This window comes from Pyrgilauda ruficollis, unplaced genomic scaffold (genome assembly GCF_017590135.1).
Source record: "Pyrgilauda ruficollis isolate IOZ18807 unplaced genomic scaffold, ASM1759013v1 scaffold23, whole genome shotgun sequence".
Classification (NCBI taxonomy): Eukaryota; Metazoa; Chordata; class Aves; order Passeriformes; family Passeridae; genus Pyrgilauda; species Pyrgilauda ruficollis.
The window spans coordinates 1,671,940-1,690,443 of NW_024522539.1; the positions used below are offsets into that span (position 1 = coordinate 1,671,940).

The following is an 18,504-nucleotide window of genomic DNA, read 5'->3' on the forward strand; positions in this document are numbered from 1 at the left end:
CTCCCTCAGCTCTTGGAGCCATGCTGTTTGCTTCCTGCTGGAAGAAAAGCCCTTTTGCTTTTCCAACAAAGATAGTTTGAACAATTTGCTTTCACCATTGCCCTCCCTCTTTTCATTTCTATTCTACTTGCAATTTTGTTAGAAATAGATGAGTAAATACCGTGTACGTTTGTGTGGGAGCTGCGGTGGCTTGTGGTTTTATGATTTTCCCCCCAGCTGTGATTCATTGCTTTTTACATTTTTTAATCTATTCCCCCACACCCCCTCCTGCTCTCCCTGTCTCCTTGCAGCCCAGCAGCTGTCGTTATCAGTGAAATGACTTGACATTATTTTGCTGTACTTTGTTTCTATTCATTGATTTGTTGAATGAAAACTATTTATCTGGCACTGACACGCGAGATTGGAGCCTTTCAAGAAGAGGCAACTCTGCAGTATAATTTTGCTCCAAAATGAGCAGAGCAAGAGCTCTGTGTTAAACCAGCCCAGCTGAAATCCCTGGCCCCATGACTGAGCACAAGCAGGGGCTGCACAGCCTACAGAGGTGATGTATAGGAAAAGCATCTTTCCTTATCCTGGCTGCCCCTGGGAAACCCTGCTGGGCTCTTGCCAGAGGCAAATGAGGGATTTCTCTAGAGCTGGGGATGCAGAGGAGTGCGGGAGGGGAGGCAGGTGCTGGGCAGCAGGTGTGCAGTGTCTGACTGGGGCTCCCAATATCAGGAGGATGTGGAGCAAGTCCAGAGGAGGCCATGGAGATGCTCAGACAAGCTGTGGCTGCCCATCCTGGAAGTGTTCAAGGCCAGGTTGGATGGGCTTGGAGCAACCTGGGATAGTGGAAGGCATCCCTGCCCATGGCAGGGGGTGGAAGGGGATGATGTCTACAGCTCCTTCCAAATGAAACAGTCTCTGATTCTGTGATTCCGTGATTTTGTCTGGGTGTAGATGAGTTGTTCCCTTGGCATGATGAGCACCGCAGTGCTGGAGCACAGTCCAGACTTGCTCCTTTGCCTCCTCCCTTTTCTATCTGCTGTGAGTTCATCCCCGTTTCAGCATCGGGCATCCACAGAAAACTACCTTCTGGATCCTTCCTGTGATCCAATAAGCCTGGAGAGAGGATTGCACATCTCCAAAAACAGGTGCCAGTGACTGCTGTGATTTTAGTTTTAAAAAAACGTGGGCACTGTTACCTCAAGTGCCAGAAGCTGGTTCCCTGCCAGCGCTGCTCAGAAAAATCCCACCTCCTTGGCTCCATCAATACCATCCCACAGCTTGAAGGACAGGTTTTGCCTAGGGAATACGCTCTTGTTTGAGGGATTCAGGATCCCTTTTTCCCACAGAGCCCTGGCTCCTTTCTTCCCGGCACAATCAGCCCTCTTGCCGCTTTTCTTGCCTTTTCTTCCACCGCTTTCCCACATTCTGTTCACACCTTCATGAATATTCAGAGGCCATTGGCCATATGAAGCTATTGAGAGCTCTTGTTAACACTCCTCCTAATGACATGCACCTTCAATAGAAAACAAAAACACAGATAAGAGCTTGTTAGCGCAGACCCTTGTTCCCCACCTAACAAGGTTTCCATTGACTCGGACACTTGTGGTGACACATTGCTTGCTCTCACTGTTGCCTCTTTTGATTTGCGACTGCCTTTTACCGACGGGGGTTTTTTCCTTCTATTTTTTCTCCCTTCCTTTTTTTTCCCTTTTTAGATTTTTTTTTTTAATTTTTATTGTGCGGTTTTAAGCTAATTAAGAAAAAGGTCAGGCTCCCCGAACAATGAGGAGCGGCGGCACAATGCGCCCCGGGAGCGGCGTGCGCGCAGCCCCGAGCGGCGGGCGAGGGCCGGGCTGCGCGCCGCGCGCCTGGGAAAGTTGTGCCGCGAGTGGCACGGGAAGAGCCGGGCTTGGGTCAAGAGGTGATTAAAGCTCGGCGAGAGGCTCTGAAAAGGGGCTGAGACCACCCGCCGCGGTTCCCAAGGGTTCCCCGTGTCCTAGCCTGACTGGACATCCGCGGTGGCCAAAACACCACCCGCAAGGCCAGGCAATGGGGTGACTCTTGCAAAACACGACATCGTCTGTGAGATGCTCCCAGTGATGCTGCTCGCAATTTATGGCCCATGTACCTGGAGAGCAGAGCCCCACAGCCACATCCCCAGCGGCACCGTCTGCCGCGGGGCTTTTCCCCGGGGCTGGAATCCCATCCGGCTTTGGCGACTCTTTTCTTCCCTCCTGCAGTCGTGCTTTGCCTCCCTCCCGCCGTCACGGAGATCTGCCAGGCTTTCATTAGCTGCGCCCACCCATTCGATGCCATGAGATGCCTGGCTTGTTGTTGTTGTTGTTGGGTGGTTTTGGCCACACCTCATTATTCCTCCTATTATTAGGCTCTCGCGGTGTTGTTTGTCATCTTGTCAAGGCCCTGGAGTTTCTATGGATACTGGTCCCCTAAGTGGCCATGCTATCAATTAAGACAGCTCCATGTCTGAACTCTTCCAGGGGACTTTGTGAAGATCCACAGATAAATTCCCTGATTTCCTTGCAGTTCCTTATGTAGCTGCATTTTCTGTTATGACCACTTGGTCAGAGCTCAGCATATTCAGGTTTTTCAAGCACCAAAAGGCAGGATTACCTGCTTGGCTAATAGAATTAGCTAGAGGGTGATGGGGTTAATAATCAATCACCAGATTATATATATATATATTTATGACAGGGTGTAATAAATAAGCTACAATGAGATAATCATCATAGCGATGTAAGTAAAAACACCAGCAACAAAACCTGCCATGGAATAAAAAGATATATGCTTTATTTGCTTTTTTTGGACTCCCTGGGAAGAGGAAAAAGCCTCTTTTTCTTCCTCTTCATGCTCAGCTTAAGGACTGACAACTGTGCAAAGCTGAGAGGATGCTGAGTATTTCTTCTGAAAATAAGACTGCTGAAAGTTTCCATATAGAGCAATTTAAAATTGTTTTCCTTATGAAAAGCAGCATAAGCAAGCCAAATAAAAAGCATAGTGTTTTCAGTGGGAAAATTAGACAGAAGAAGATCGTGCTGGGTTGATCAGGACTTTACTGGGAACAGGCTGAGCACAAGGAACAGCTTTGCTGAGCACCTGGCAGTTTCTCACTCTCCTCTCGCTGTTCTTTGAACACCCGGTATGTTTCCTTGGATAAATTTGCTTCACCTACTGATTTTCCTTCATGGTTGTTCTGCCTCCATGCCTGTACCAGCTCATTTTTGCTCTCCCTGTGCAGGTGAGCAGATCAGGGGCATGTTGCTGGAGCTCCCCCACTCTCAGTCAGTCACTTCATTTTTCTGTATCTGTAACCATAAAATGTAGGTATTTAATGATTTCTCAGAAGTATCAGGAGGTTTCCAGCCTTTCAGCCAGAGAGGCTGAGCGCTGTTTGCATTTACTCTCTGGTGAGAATTAGTGTCTGGGGGCAGGAAGCAGCAGGGAAAAAGTCTTTGATTTGAATTTGAGTTTTGGCTGGTGATTATGATTCTTTATATGCTCTAAACCAGTTTATCTCTCCCTAGGTGGATGTGTGCTGCCAGCAGTGTGATAATATCCATCGAGGGCCGCCCAGAGGTACAAGGAATAAACTCATCCGTTATTAGCTAATACAGGAAAGTGATTCGATATGGGTCTCAGAAGCTGGAGTAGATAAATAGGATGATAAATGTTGGCATTAGCAGACGTGACTGACTCCTCTGTCTCTGTGATTTGGTAGTGCCCAGTAATTAAATAGTTGGAGTTTAATGTATTTTAAACTAGAGCTGCAGCCTGTAAATCACGGAGATTATGCTCTTCCCTGCTGTGCACTCTCTGGGTCGGGAGGAATTCCCATTCCTGTGCCGCAGCTGTCCGTGGCTCCGGCTGGGTATTGCATCAGTGGGGACCAGCACAGGCAGCACCAGCCCTGCTGCTGGCCTCGGGCAGTAAACACATTCCCAGAGCCTCTCCAGCCCAGCAGGGCATGGTCTGCAGTCCTGGAGGGATCCCAGCCCATGTCCTCTCCATCTTGGGTTGTTTCTTCTGTTCCAGCTGGAGCACCTTCATGCCCGTGTACACATGCAAACACACCCCAAGCCACTGCAGAGCTTAAATTCCAGGGGTCAAAGCATCCCAGGGGGGTCATTTCCTCCCAAAACCTGTGCTGAGTCACTGTGGGAGCATCAGTCCCCTGGGCTGGTTTTGCTTTCAGACGTGATTTTCAGGATTACGGTTTTCAATTTTTGCATGTTCATCATCATATTTCACACCAAGGTTGACTTTTCTTTGCAGCCAGACTATGACCTTGTACTAAACTAAAGTGGTTGTCTTTTATATACAGGTCACCCAAGAAGGAAACCCAACCTTTTCCAATGCAGCTAAAACTGTACTGAACTAAAAGTTACTTTTTTTCTATATACACAACTATTTTTGTTTCTCATCCTTTGCTGGCCAGACCTGACTCTTCTGCTGGAGGTTGGTTGTATTATGCAGAGTTTTCCCATTAGCAAAGGACTAATTTAAACATTTCCGTGCAATTCAGCCATTTTATACCTTTTAACACCATTTCTGGATTAGTTCAGGCTTTTACTCAGAAATTTCTCTGTGTTAACTGGCCCCATATCCGGACATGGTTCTACCAGAGCCCTGCTATGATGACCCTGAAATGCTGTCTGGAGCCACAGCTGGGATAAAACCTGTCCCTGCTCTTCCTGCATATAATTATTTTTAATAAAATCTATTTGTACCTCAAATTATTTCCTCTTCCAAGCATTTTAAAATTAAACAATTAGTTTTGCTGTATCATTGCAAGTTACAGCCTCTGAGGTTTGCCTGCTGCACTGCATGGAGTGGTGGTGAGTAACTTTCCTCTGGGGGAATGATAAAAATGAGTTCTGCTTCAGCTAAAATAGATGTTTCTTTACTCTTTTGGTGAGCAGGAGCTGATGATTGTCAACCACCAGCCTGAAGCAACAACGAGTATTGCTTTCAGCAAGATCAGCAGCAGTTTAATGACTGATGAGCAGGAATTATTGGAGAGGAGTTTTGGAGTGTTTTGGAAAGCATAAGGTACCTTCCCCACTGGGCTTTGCAGGGAACTGGATCATCTGTAAATCATCCTGTGGCTTGTTTTCTCCATACACTGTTGTTGTTTTCCTTCCAGATCACTTTCACCCTGCCTGTTCCTGGTAAATTGTGATACACAACCCACACATTGTGATACACAACCCACACAAACCCAGGGGACTTCACCCTGTGAAGGGTGGTCTGGGAGCTGCCATCAGAAGCTGAAGGACATGGGGACCTTCAGACTGTCCTGGCCCCATGGTGGGCTGTGATAGGGTTAAGGATCAAGCCCCTTTTCCAGGTGCCACTGCAACCCCCTTCTTTCCATGCTGTTGTGCCTCCCTGTGCCCCATCCTTTGAATAGAGGCTGCTCTTTAGTTGCACAAGGGGCTGTGTGTGTGGGATACAATGCAGGTTGCCTATTGACCAAAGGGATAAAATTTTACAATCTCTTGCTGAGATTTGGAATGAAGAAATATGTGAGTTTGTAGCTGTTGGACCAGAGAGGCTGTTTGGGGGTGAGCATGGAGCTGTGGAAAAAAAATATTGGTAAGTGTTGGTATAGAGTTGACAGAGCTGCCCAACAGCAGCTGGAAGCTTTTCCCATGATGAAACATCTCTGGAAGAATGAATTCCCAGCCCTGGGTGACCTACAGTCTTAAGTGTTGAGGAGGAATGAAAATGCCCAAATCCTCTCATTCTTGCACCTAGAAGTTAAATTTCCTCCTCTCTGGTCTTCTACTAAGCAGAGTCCCTGCCCTTGCAGCTAATGGCACCTTTGGTTGCTAAAATTATTTTACATAAATAGAAGTGACTCAAAGGAGAGTGGTGTGTGGAAAGCAGTAGAAGCCACCTGGTCTGATACAAAAAGGATCTGGATTTTTTTAGCCAAGTGAAGTGGTAAATGGAAAATGCAGCTGGATGTAGACAAATGCAAAGTGATAATTATGGGCAGTGAATGGAAAGGGTGGAAAACAGCAGGATCACATCAAAGGTGGAACAGCCAGAGAGGAGACAAGAGGTACTGCAAAAATCCCTCAGCATGATCCAGATCACCCTGGATGGAATGGAGCAAAGTGCCCCCAGACCCTGCTGTGCATCAGCCAAGGAGCCAGGGGAGCTGCAGAGGTTTCCCATGTTGACAGGCAGCCCACGGCTTCACAGCAGGAACAGAAAATGTGGCTGTGTCTGAGGAACTGCTCCACACAGCACTTTTGCTCTGGCACCTCTTTTAAAATAGAAATGATGGGTCATTACTGCAAATTTGCTGAGTTAATTCATTGGGCTTGTGTGTGTGGAGTGGCAAAGAGGAAAGCAAAGGGGTCCACATTTGCCTGCAGCCATCTTTTATGGTCCAAGCAGCCAATTTTCTGTGTAACTATAATAAATCACGGCGACAGACACACAGGATGCTGCTGTCTTTATATAATTATTCCATAAATTGCCCCATTTTCTCCCCCAGAAAGGCCTCCCAGTCCCTTCTCTTTGCTGGAGCATGTTGTTATCCTGAACACAATACGACAAATGCATTTGAAGAACTTTGTAAGCAAAGGGTGAAGAGAGGGAGCCTGCTCCTGTTTCCATCGAGTGGCTGTTGGCTCCAAGAGGATTTGCAAAGCAAGGAAAACAAACTTACAGCTCAGGAAATCGAGCATGAACTCCAGGACTGGGGGGAAAGCATGGCTGAAAAGCCAATCGACACAGAGCCCAGCTGCCAAGGGAGTGGCAGGCAAGGGCACGGCCAAGCAGGGCCCTGCTCCTCCTTTGCTCCACTCTTCCTTGGAGGTGCCTCCTGCATTCCCTGGAATTAACTCCCATGATGAATTTTGAAGTCCCTCGCCACAGTGAGGAAGGGAAGCTTTGGCATCTCTAAGCTGTCTCTGTGCAAGTGGCATTTCAGTCACTGCTGCAGACAGTGCAAGGTCAGCCCAGCAAAGTCACCTTGATGATCAGTGCCTTCTAAACCATCCCAGCCCCTTCCTGCTCAGATTTGCTTCTGAGAAGCTTTTAGTTCTCTTCTTATTCCTTTTGCATCCTCATTCCCTGCCTAACTGCAGTTTCATACTGCTTAGCTGGGAGGCACAGACCAGGGCAGGTCTGCCTGCAACAAGTCAGATAAACTGTTCTCCTGTGGGCACTCACAGGTGTAAAACCCCCACAATTTGTGTACAGCAGGACTTTGGGGACCTCTTGGCTTGGCTGGTATTTTGATATCCGAGCTTGTGTTGTTTCTCTTTCCTCCTGCCTGTAGAAGATACTTCTTAAAAATACAGCAAGTGGAAAGGAAAGAAATAAAAAAAGACCTTTTTCCAACAAGGATATAAAACTTCCATCAAATCAGCTGTGTCACTAGAGACCCAAAGCTAATAAGTTGATCTTACAGATGTATAATAAACTCATTTATTAGGTTTTTATTTTAGGAGTTGGTGGTATTAATTAGATTGATATGGCCTATAAATCACTTGATTTGGCTGAGCCCTCAGATACTTGTAATTTAAATTAATACAAGTGCAGCTTAATTAATCTGATTAAATCCTGGGACAAGCAAGGCAGTGTTTGCAGTATCCAGGAGTACATCACAAGGAAAATGAGTATTTTAAGGTAAAGCAGCTTCTTCACTGCAGGGTCAGTTTTGTTCAGGTGGTGAATCAGGGGACAAGAATGGAACTACAGGAGATGCAACCCAAAAAAACAGATTTTCTCTCTTTGCCCTGACACCTGGCAGCTGGGCAGAGCTCATCGCAGCTTCTGGCCCAGGTGAGGGGCTAACCTTTGCAAATTCATGGCAACTGCTCTGGTTTTGGGGAGTCCTGATCTTTTTTCATCCTTTGGCAGCAATAAATAAATTCTCAGGAGGTGAGTTTAAGACACTGGTGAGCATAAGCCACAGGCTGATCTCTGTTGTGGTCACAATCTGGATTTTTGACTCCCTTCAATGCTACTGAGAAGAGATAACATTTCTTTCCAGGAGGGAATAATCCATTAATTGGTTCTTCCTTGTTCAGGGGACTGAGACCTTTCCAGACACAAGCTGCTTTGTTCCCCAGGCCAGGACCAGACCCCGACTGGGAATGGAGCAGGCAGAGGTGGAGATGAGCTGATGTGTCCCACCTGAGATTACCTGCTCTGCATTCCCTTCCCATCCTCAGTATTCCTCCTTGGGGATGTTTCTGGGTAGTGGATGATGATTTTATTGTGACTTGCCTGTAGAGAGGATGGAATGCACCCTCCTGTGGGACACACTTTGCAGGGTGCTCTCACAGGGGTGCACCTTTCTGCTCCCCAGCATTGACAGTTCCTAAACCTTTTCCAGGTGGATAACACCACACACTCAAACAGTGTTTCCATCCTTTTTTTTTCCCCCAGAATGCTCTGTGCTTACAGCTCTCAAGATTGTTCCAAGTCTGCAGAGCCCAGGCATTTGCTGTGTAGCCTTTTCCCTACATTTCTGCTAATTTGCCCTAGTCTAAGTGAGCTCCCCTATGGACAGGAGTGGAATTCAGACCCTGTGGTGCACCCTAGCCTTGGTTCCTCTGTTGTCCACAAGCTGTCCATGTGGGATGGAGGTACAAGTTTGGTGTTTACAGCAGCTCCCCAGAATCTGGATGAAAAACCCTTTCCAAGGCTCCCATGGTGTGTCCAGCAGCAAAGCACCAGCCCAGGGCTCGTGCAGCCGCAGGTTGTTTCCGTTAGAGCGCGGACACCATAAAATATGTTTTCTTTAAAAGCAGGAGATAATGCTGTTACAGCAGTTGGATTAATCTAATATTCTCCTTCATCTTCAAAAGAGAATTGCCTAAATAGCCAGAGAGGCACATTTTATGAGTCCTTCTTAAGGGCTATCAATCAAATCTTCCAAGAAAGGCACTGATGCCCTTTTGCTCACAAGAGGGAAATTGGATTCCCCACGGCTTTGCTTTCAGTCTGCTGTAGCCTTGCCGTGTAATCGCTGCATCGCCAAGGGTCTGGCCATCATTTTCTTCTACTGGTCCTAAGAAAAAACCCACATGGAGGAAACCTGTAAGAAGAGAGGAAAACCAGCCCAATTAAAGGCAGTGATCTCTTAGCTCTCTGCCCTCTCTCCTGCCTGGATGAGGCAGATGTAAAACAATAGTTTTATTTGTGCAAGTTTTAATTGGGTGGTTCAAAGGAAGCAGCGGAGGCTCTTTTGATCTCTTGGTGTGTTTGAATGCCACGTTGCAACGGTGCCTGCTGGCCACGGCAGTGACCTCTTGTGTTAATTAGTGTTTATCTGAAATCGAATTAGCTCACAACTGGGAGAAAGCAGAGTGAAAAGCAGGGGATAAGCAGAGATTTGTGCCGTTCCCAGTTAGAGGTAAAAGCAGGTCTGCTGAAGTTGACGTTAAAATAACTCAGAGAACATTACATTTTTGCTTTGTTTTTCTAATACTCTTGCTCAGATGGTCCCATTTCTCTTCCTAATACCCTGTGCTGCCTTCATCTTTGCTGAGTCTGCTGGTCCGCGCCGCTCATTGGAACTTAAACCATAAACCAACACTGAACAATGATGCATTATTTATAGGAGACCGAAGGCTGTGAGGTTGACAATAGTGCAAAGCTTCTCTTTCTTGTGGTCAGTAATCCATAAATAAATACATCATCTATTTAGGTTTGCAGAACTGTCTGATGGATGGGAATAGCCTGCATTATACAATGAGGGCACCAAGGACCTCAAAGCCACCACCTGCTTTTGGGGCAGATTGGCCATTTCTGAGTAAACTCTCGATGGAGACAGGGGGTGTGAGAGCTGCCCAGTCACCTTTCTGGTGCTCATCTGGGGAACTCTCTGGAAGGTACAAGGAAATAGGGTTTAGAAATTCACAAAAGCGTCAAGTTCTCTGTGTGAAATATTAGCAAGGACAGAATTTCACAGCTAAAAGTATCTTACTGGACAGGTATACAGTCCCAATTTCTGAGCAGACAATAGCCAGGGTTGTGGAAACATCTGTCCAAACATCCATGAACATCTGCAAGCCTTCAGCATGTTGGACTGGCTGAAATCTCATCCTCAGATCAGATCTAGATCTCAAGGTTTTTCAAGTGCAGGAATGGCTTTATTTCAACCTTGCTTTTCACTCCTAAGCTGCTTTCAAGTATCACCAGACTGGATTTTCCTGCTTGCCCCTGTAATGAGCTCATCAGTGGGGGGCAAGGCACCCCAAAAATGCCATGGTGGCACTTACACCGTGTCCTTGGGTGTACAGCACTATATTTTCTGGGATTAGCCACAAGAGGGTGGCATGAGGATGTGCACCAGGCAGCCTCCCTGCTTCGCCGCATGGCATTTTATAGCCAGCTCTGTAGATCCAATAAAACTTTGGAACAGATCCTTATTTTTGGCACATGAGCACATTTCCCACTACAAATGAGCCTGCCGGGTGTTTCTGATGGCAGCCCTGACGGAGCATATTCCTTGATGTTACACGTGTTCTTTGTGCCTAAACCCAGCCTCAGTTAGTGGGTACTGTAGCAGCGTATAAAATTTAGACTATTTAGGATCAAAACTTTTATTGGTCCTTGGTAACTGCTCTAGGGAGAAGTCCACAGGTGTTGTTTATGAGCAAATATTATTTTTCCTAGTCCTGTGTGTTTACAAGACAGTGATGTTCCACACGACTGCTTTATGGCTCATTGGGATGGTTCTAGTAGGTTTTTATTTGGTTGTAGCTGACAGTGAATGAGCTGGTTAATAAATACACACAAAAAAATCTGTGACAGCAAGGGAGAATAACAGGAATTAAACAGATTAATTTAATCTAAAATCTCAGCCTGGATTGTCTTGGTATGTTTTTTTCTGAATTGGATTGTCAGCAATCCAACCCAAGTCACTTGTCTTGACTGATCACAGAATCCCAGAATGGTTTGGGTTGGAAAGGACCTTAAAGATCATCTCATTCCACCCCCTGCCATGGACAGGAACACTTTCCACTATACCAGGATGCTCAAATCTCCATCCACCCACCCTGGTCTTGGGCACTTCCAGGGATGGGGCAGCTACAGCTTTTTTTAGTGTGAAGCCATTCTCCCTTGTCCTGTCGCTCTATGCTCTTGTTAAAGTCCCTCTCCATCTTTCTTGTTGGCTCCCTCCAGAATCAGTCAATGTGTCTCTGTGTGAGGCATAATCACATTTGATTTAGCAAAGCCTCACCTGGGTTATAAGTCCCAGGAAGAGAAAGAAACAGGGCACCTGGACATCCCAGCAGCAATACAAATCAAAGACATAAAAACCCAGTCTGAGTTTGATCAGCAAAGCTTTGTAAATGCTGGAGGTTTTTACCCTACTTTAACATGATATTTTTCCATGTGCAGGCAGAGGGATGATGTTGGTACTTGGAATCCACCCTGCTCTCATTCCTGCTCCATAGCCTGGCACTGTCTACATGATAACTCCCCCATCCTGGATCTGTGCAGGTTTTTTCAGGGTGTGAGTCCCTCCTCACCCGTGGCTCTGGCTGTTGGACCAGGGCCCTTGCATGCAGAAATCCCTTTTGCCATGAACACATTTTAAATACAAGCTTCCGAATCTCATTACGTGCTGCCTTTTCCATTCGTTTTCCTCCTAACAATGCACCTGCCAATATCTGCCCCTGAGCTCCATTTTAAGCAGCATTTTCCATAGTTAATGTCACACTCTTGCTCCCAATCTATCTTTGGCAACTGCTGACTGCCTGCAGCAGGACCAGAGGAAGAAGGAAAGCCCTCCCTGGGTATAACAATAACACAACACCCATTCCTGGAAGAATGATGAGATAGGCTGGGTAATAAATATTTATAAGAGCAAGCGTAATGAAATGGATGTGTAGGATGCTGAGTCTCCCTTAGGGTTTGGTCATCACATGTTTTTTTCCTCTTTTCTTTCTTCCCTGTGATACAGAACTGTCCTGATGTCCCTGGGTTGTTGAGCAAATTGCTCATTGTGTTGCTCACTTACACCATGCATGTTATTATGTGCAACCAGCTGCTCCTGTTTGGCATTGCTCACGCATACGGAACAGGAGGCTACCGTCACTTTCCTTGTCTGGAAGTCAACGTTCCCTCCAGTGCTGAAGTTGCTGCCAGACCAGAAGAAGTCTGGGAACAAAGTGAGTCCTGGTGTAAAGGTCCCCAAGAGACTCCTTTTCTGGGAAGACCAAGGGTGAAGTCTTGCAGTGAGTTTGAGCTGATCCAGCTTTGTACTGCTGTGGAAAACTTCCTCATGTCTCTGTCTGTCTATTCCCATTGCTTTCCTTGTGCTGGCACTAACTCCTGAGTGATTGCACAGGGAGCTGGAGCAGGGCCCTGATTTTGTTGTTAATGTTGTCGCCAATTAAGTTTTCAGCACCATCCTTTCCTCTGTCCAGCTCCAGGCTCATTCAAGCACTAATGCCGTCACAAAGGAAAGAGCAGCCAACTCTTCTGGTAATTAGAGCTGCTTAAATCCGTCATAAAATGTCAACCTCAGCCCTGCAGACACGTCTGGAGTCAGGGATGGTCAGAAAACGGAGCAAGGCTGTATGAGACTGGGAAGTTTAATCCTGCTTGGGAGAGAAAGGATCTAAGCTGTGAATCTTCTTGCTCCACTGCTTTTTCTCTGAAATACCTTCTCCTTGTTCAGGTTTATTTTATTTTAGGGTGTCTATTTTACAGCAGGTGGTGTTCTTTACCTGCACTTGTTTAGTAACTCGTACAACTACATCCTGGTAGTCTGAATCCCACAGCTGCCAGCTGGAAGTAGACATGGGCTTCTTCATGTGGGTTTGGATTCAGAGGCTGGGGAAGTTCTGATTCAGAACCCTCTGTAATGTGGTGCTTTGCTTCAAGCTCTCTTCCACTAATATAGCCTTACAAGAAGCATGGATCCCCCTTGGCTACACGCTGCCTGCACGGGAAAAAAAGCTAAAAAATGAGGCTTTTGACCCTTAAAATAGGACTTTACATCCTAAAAAGATGTGTCTTTGGATGTTCAAAATGTCTGCTCAGCTACTTAAATTTATAGCACCTTTTGCTGGGTTTGCCTAGTGGGCTGTTATTCCTGGGATCTTATACAAACCAAGACAAGTGTACGATACACTGTCCATACACCTGACTCACCAAAAAATTTTTGTAGCACAGAAATAATGTCTCTCAAAGGGGGAACAAAAAGCTGAACTACCAACACTTGCCACTTACTGCTGCTGCTTCACCTGTCACACTTTCTTCTCTCAAAGTGTGGAAGGCTTGCAGCTATCGAAAGGCAGAAATGCCTCGTCGACAGGAACGGAACGCTGGGGAGTCTGTAGCACATAAATGGGGGGTTTGCTGCCCTGAGTACTGGAGCAGAAGTGCCACTGTCTGGGAAGGAATGTCCCTTCTGTTGGCATGGCTGCTGCCACTTTGTTCTTTACGGACTGACAACCAGGGAGTTATCTGATCCTTCCCAAACCCCCTAAGTGGCTCTTTAGCCAGGCTCTCCCTCTGTAAGTGCCACAGGGAATCATTTCACCTCGCTGAGCAGACGCTGGGACTTGGTGCTGCTCCTGCAGAGCACAGGTGGTGTCAGTGAGAAGGAGCTGGTGCTCCGGGTGATGTTTCTGCTGCTCTCAGTTCAGGGGCTGTTTGCCAAGTCGCTGTTTTTTTCTTTTCCCCAGGGACAGATATTCAAAGACTATATGTTGCAAGCTTGGGTTTGTTGAAATACTGGTTTCATTCCTGTTTCCATAGACATGCAGGAAGACAAAGAGGTGCCAGAGAGGAATTAAGTAACACTAAGATCAGGTAGAGAGTTAAGACGGGGGTTAAGCCTGGGTCTTTCAAAGCCTGGTCTAACCCAGGCCTGTTGACATGGAGCTCGGTCAACGCCTTAACACAGGCAAGTGCTTTTAGCCAGAATTTGCAGTGTTTTGTAGACAACTAGCAATTTTCCTTGTTTATATTAATGTAAGACTTTCCTCACTGCAAGGTAAAGTTTTTTCTTGCTTAAAGGGAGGGAGAAATATCTGGGGTTTGAAGAAAAACGGGCAGGGGTGTGTGAAAGAAACCACTGGCAGACACAAGCAGACATTTCTTTACAGCCTAGTTAAAGCAATTTGACAGCACCCTTAAAACCACCTCACACATAAAGGAGCAGGTGGGAAGGACTCAGAAAGAAAGAAGGGTTTGTAATCTTTACCTCTGTGCTGGACTGGTGCAGAAAAGGATGTGGATATTACTACCCACTTTCCTTTCCACAGGGGGGTGAGATGGTGCAGAAATGGGTCCAGTGGAATGCTGTGGCCTTATTATGCACTCCTTCCCAGCAAGGTGCACAGTGAGTGCCCACCTGATGTTGGGCAAAGCCCCTCTGCACATCCCTTCAGAGGAGGGGGCTGCTGCCTCTCAGAGCTTGTCTGTATTGGCCACTGCCAGGTATCAACTTAGAGATGCATAACTCACACTCCCGGGAAACCTGCTTCCCACCACACAGCCTTTCTGGTTTCATTTAAGTTTTTATAGTTCATTATACAAGCTAATAAATAGGAGGGTCTGGATTAAAAAGGTTTCTTTTTTCATACCCTGCATAGCTGAAGCCCCCTCCACATTCCACACTGCTGTGATAAAACATGCCCGTGTGCTGGGCAGCTTCGTACCCTTTTGGAGGGCAAAGCAGACCCACTCTGGATGCAACTGCCCCTGTGTTTGGTGCCAGGTACCACTGCCTAAAGGACTTGGTGTCATTTGCTCTCAGGATTAAACCTGCACCTGTGGCTTTACGCACACACGTGTGGTGCGAGTTTGTGTCTGGGACCCAGCCAAGCCAAATGGGGAGGCAGCAACTTTGGCCTCCATCTCTCATCTCCTTGCCTCATTTCCACTGCTTGGCTCAGCTGATGGATAGGTCCTGCCTCTCTCCTCAGCGATGGGGTGCAGACATGCCACATCATGTATTTTATTTGCTTTATTTTTACAGTCGGCTGAGAAGCACAGGCAAGGCTTTGACGACCAATGAAATACACTGATATACTGATGAAATACAATGATATACACCTGAAGGAGTGTGCCTTGAAACTGAACCCCAACAAAGCCATGGCAGTGCGGCTACTGGTGTCCGTTTGCCTCCGCTGCCAGCCGGGCTCGGCGCGCTGAGCTCCGGCAGCCCCGACGGGCAGCGGGGCCGGGGAGGCGTCCCCGGCAGCACCGTGAGGGGAGCGCGGCGGCGGGAGCTGCGCGGTGCCCTCCGCGCTCACCCGTGGAAAACCGGGGAAAAAACCCTACAGAGCTGGGGGGTGGAATTTTAATTTAAAAAGCCACATAAAATGTTACAAATGTTTGTGGCTTGTGGAGCTGCTGGCGAGCGGAAGAGTCCCGCACCTGCCGTCCACCCCCTCAGGGAGCGGGGCCACTCCCGGGGCCGGCTGAGGCATCCCCGGGAAGCACCGTGAGGGGAGCGCGGCTGCTGAAGGCGGTCCGGTACCCTCCACGCTCAGCCGTGGCAAAACCGGAAAAAAAATACTAAAGAGATTGAAGCAAGAAAATATTTAAAAACACCACATAAAATGTTATAAATGTTTGTGGCTTGTTGAGCCACCGGCGGGCGGAGAAGCCCCGCACCTGCCGTCCCCCACCCTGAGGGAACGCGACTACTCCCCCGCCGCGGGCTGGCAGCAACCTGTTGGTGCGGGCGCTGCCGGGCGGCGGGAGGAGCCCCTCAGAGGGGCGGCCGGGCCGCTGACAAAGGCGGAGCAGCGGCAGCCCAGGGCCGCCCCCGGCAGCGGGGCCCGGCGGGCAGCGCGGGGCTGGGGCTGGGGCCGGGGCGCTCGCACAAGATGGCGGTGGGGCGGCGGGAGAGCGCGCTCCCCTCGTAGATGCGGCCGCGGCGGCCCCTGCTCCCGGCGCCCGGCGGGGCTTACATGGCGCTGGAGGACCTGCTGCTTTGTCTCTGCTTCTCCGCCCTAGCCGTCCTGGCCGTGCAAGGTGGGTGAGGAGGGAGAGGAGGGTGGGAAGGGGTCGGTGCCCCCCAGCCCGCGGGCGGCCGCGGTGCCACCTGCCCTCACATGGGTAGCGGGCGGTTCTGCGGGATGCGCTCCCTGGCCGGTCACCCGCTGTACCAGCCCTCCTTCCCCTTTAGTGGCCTTTTACCCCAGTCGTCCTTTCTCCCCTTAGTGGCCGTCCTGTCCCTCCGTGACCATTCCCCCCCTCTCCCCATCCCCTTCTTTTCTCCAAGTCAGACGATAACTGTGCTCGTGGCCCATGCCTAGATGGTGCTTTCTTTGGAGTCATCATTTGGGGGGTGACATTGGGAGTGACAGCCTCACACTTTGAGGGTGACGCTCCCCACAAGAACTCCCATCAGTGTATGGGGCTGGGGGGGGAACAGCAGACCTGCAGGAGCAGCTTTCCACGGCCTCTGCCTGGACAGTGGCAAGTTTCTGCCAGAGGGACAGTGGCCGTGCCAGAGTGGTGGGGAATGAAGAGCTTGTGTGGCACAGGGTGGCTCAGAGCAGGCCCAGGTGGCCAGCGAGGCCGTGGAGGGGCCCTTTGCCTCCCTTGCCCTGCTCCTGCCGAAATGGGACACACGGGTAGGCAGATGTGCCGTTGGTCAAGGAAGTGACCCAGGAATAGCCATGCTCCTCACGCTCGTGTTTTGCAATGGTTACGCAAACAGCGCCGTGCGAGGGCACACGTACGCGGCCACCGGGCGTGTTGGTGGCTTTCTGTGGTTGCCATCAAAGTTGGCATTGGGGGTCAGCTGAACTGTCGCACCTTGGGGTGTGGGGTTCCTTCTCTGTGTGCGCACAACCCACAAAAGGTTTTGTTCTCATCCCCGAGAAGGGTTTGGAAAGGTACAGGTTGGCAGAACTGCACCAAAAAATGTGAGCGTGTGCCAGGGACTTGCTCTTGTTTAAAATCCCCCATAAACGGGATATTGTGGTGGAGGAGCCATCCCCATGTCATTGTACATTTTTATTCCTTTTATGATGCATTCAGGTTCAGCAGAGCATAATAACAGCACGTGGATGGCTGCAGGGTTGTTTTTCTTTTCTTTCTTTTTCCTCAGAGCACTGTGAGCTCCCGTTAGGGGTAGGTTATGATTCAACATAGGTGCAGCTTTATGGTGACTGTTGTGGAAGTGAATAACGGTCCATGTAAATGGCCCATTGTCACCAGTGAGTGTTGGTTTTCCTAGATGGGTGGCAGGCTGTGACCCCACCAGCCGAGGGGCTAGGCTGGACTGAGTGGGAGCTGTGTCTCCTGTGTGTTTGAGCAAACAGCTAAGTGGATCCCAAGACCTGTAATGGAGAACAATGATTTAAAAAGAAAAAAAAAAAAAGGCAAACAAAAAATGGGGGTGGTGGAGTGGATGTTGTTTTTCCAAACCCACTTCAACAAGAAAACTTCAGATGCTTTGCGAGAATTTGTAGTTGTGGTTTCTTGGTGTTTCTTGCAAGCAGTTAGGCAGCTAGTGAAAATTGTTGCTGTTTGTTTTCTAACAATGGGACACGTCCTGTGTAGGGAGGCAGTGAGTGCGTCTGCACAGTCTTCGGACGTGCTGCTGGATACGTGTGGATGTGCTTTTCAACAGGTGGGTTTGATTCTGAAAAGAAAAACATGGACTTGTTTCAATCTGAAATTAATTTGGCAGAGAGTTGAAATGGTTTTGGGAAAGTCTGTGTTTGATCCCAAAGCCGCATGTGTTTTGATCCAAAGTTCAAGCCTCTCTGGGTATGAAGTTTGTAGGAGAGAAGTAGAGTGGAAAACCTTCCCCCCTCTGGACTTGATGGAAGCAGTGCCAGTGTACACTTGCTGGGGAAGTGATCCAGTGTTTTTGAAAGCTTTCTGACTTTGAGCCTGTTTTCCCTTCAGTAGCAGGAAAGGGGTTTAAGGAAAAAAAAACCAAGCACTAAACAACCTCTTTTCAGTTGACTCCAACAAGGGGGCTGTGCTGGTTCCTTTCCTTGGGACTCTCTGCAGGGGACGTGTTGGTGGGAAGTGCGCTGAGCTTTCCATCCGAGGGATAAGCTGAAATCCATCTGGTTTTGTGTAGTTCGGTTTTGTGGTTGAGTTCTCCTGCTATTTCCTTTTTCGACACCACCTCACTTGAGTTGTGATTTGTTTTATCCTTCCTGTCGCGTTCGCCTTGGCGGCGTGACCCCGCCGCCGCTGCCTGCCGTGAGAGCCCGTGCCGGGGAAGTCGGCGCTCCCGTTGTTGGGAATCGCGTGTCCCTGCTGCGCTTCGCAGGATGTCACCTGCCTGCGGGTCCGCCGGCCCTGTGACCGTGGCGTGGCGGTGTCACCGGGATGGGCGGTGCAGGGAAGAGATGTTTCCTACCGCCCCAAGAAACGGGGGGCGCTGACAGTGCCAAACACGGTGCGCACAGCGCTGGCGAGGCTTCGCCTGTATCCCGTTTCCAGGGGCAGCGTTCTCGTGCCGGAGCTTGGAGCTCGCTGCCGTTGTGCCGTGCCTCTGGTGACAGCCAGTCTCCAAGCCAGGCAGGG

General features: G+C 48.7%; 1 protein-coding gene across 1 annotated transcript in view; it reads left to right on the forward strand.

The window, feature by feature from the left end:
* The first annotated feature begins 15,872 nt into the window (after positions 1–15,872).
* IGDCC4 (immunoglobulin superfamily DCC subclass member 4) overlaps positions 15,873–18,504 on the forward strand; it is an 83,313-nt gene continuing 80,681 nt past the window's right edge. Inside the window, exon 1 of the mRNA XM_041469186.1 lies at positions 15,873–15,981. Within this exon, the coding sequence (XP_041325120.1) occupies positions 15,873–15,981 (109 nt within the window). The remainder of the gene's footprint in view (positions 15,982–18,504) is intronic.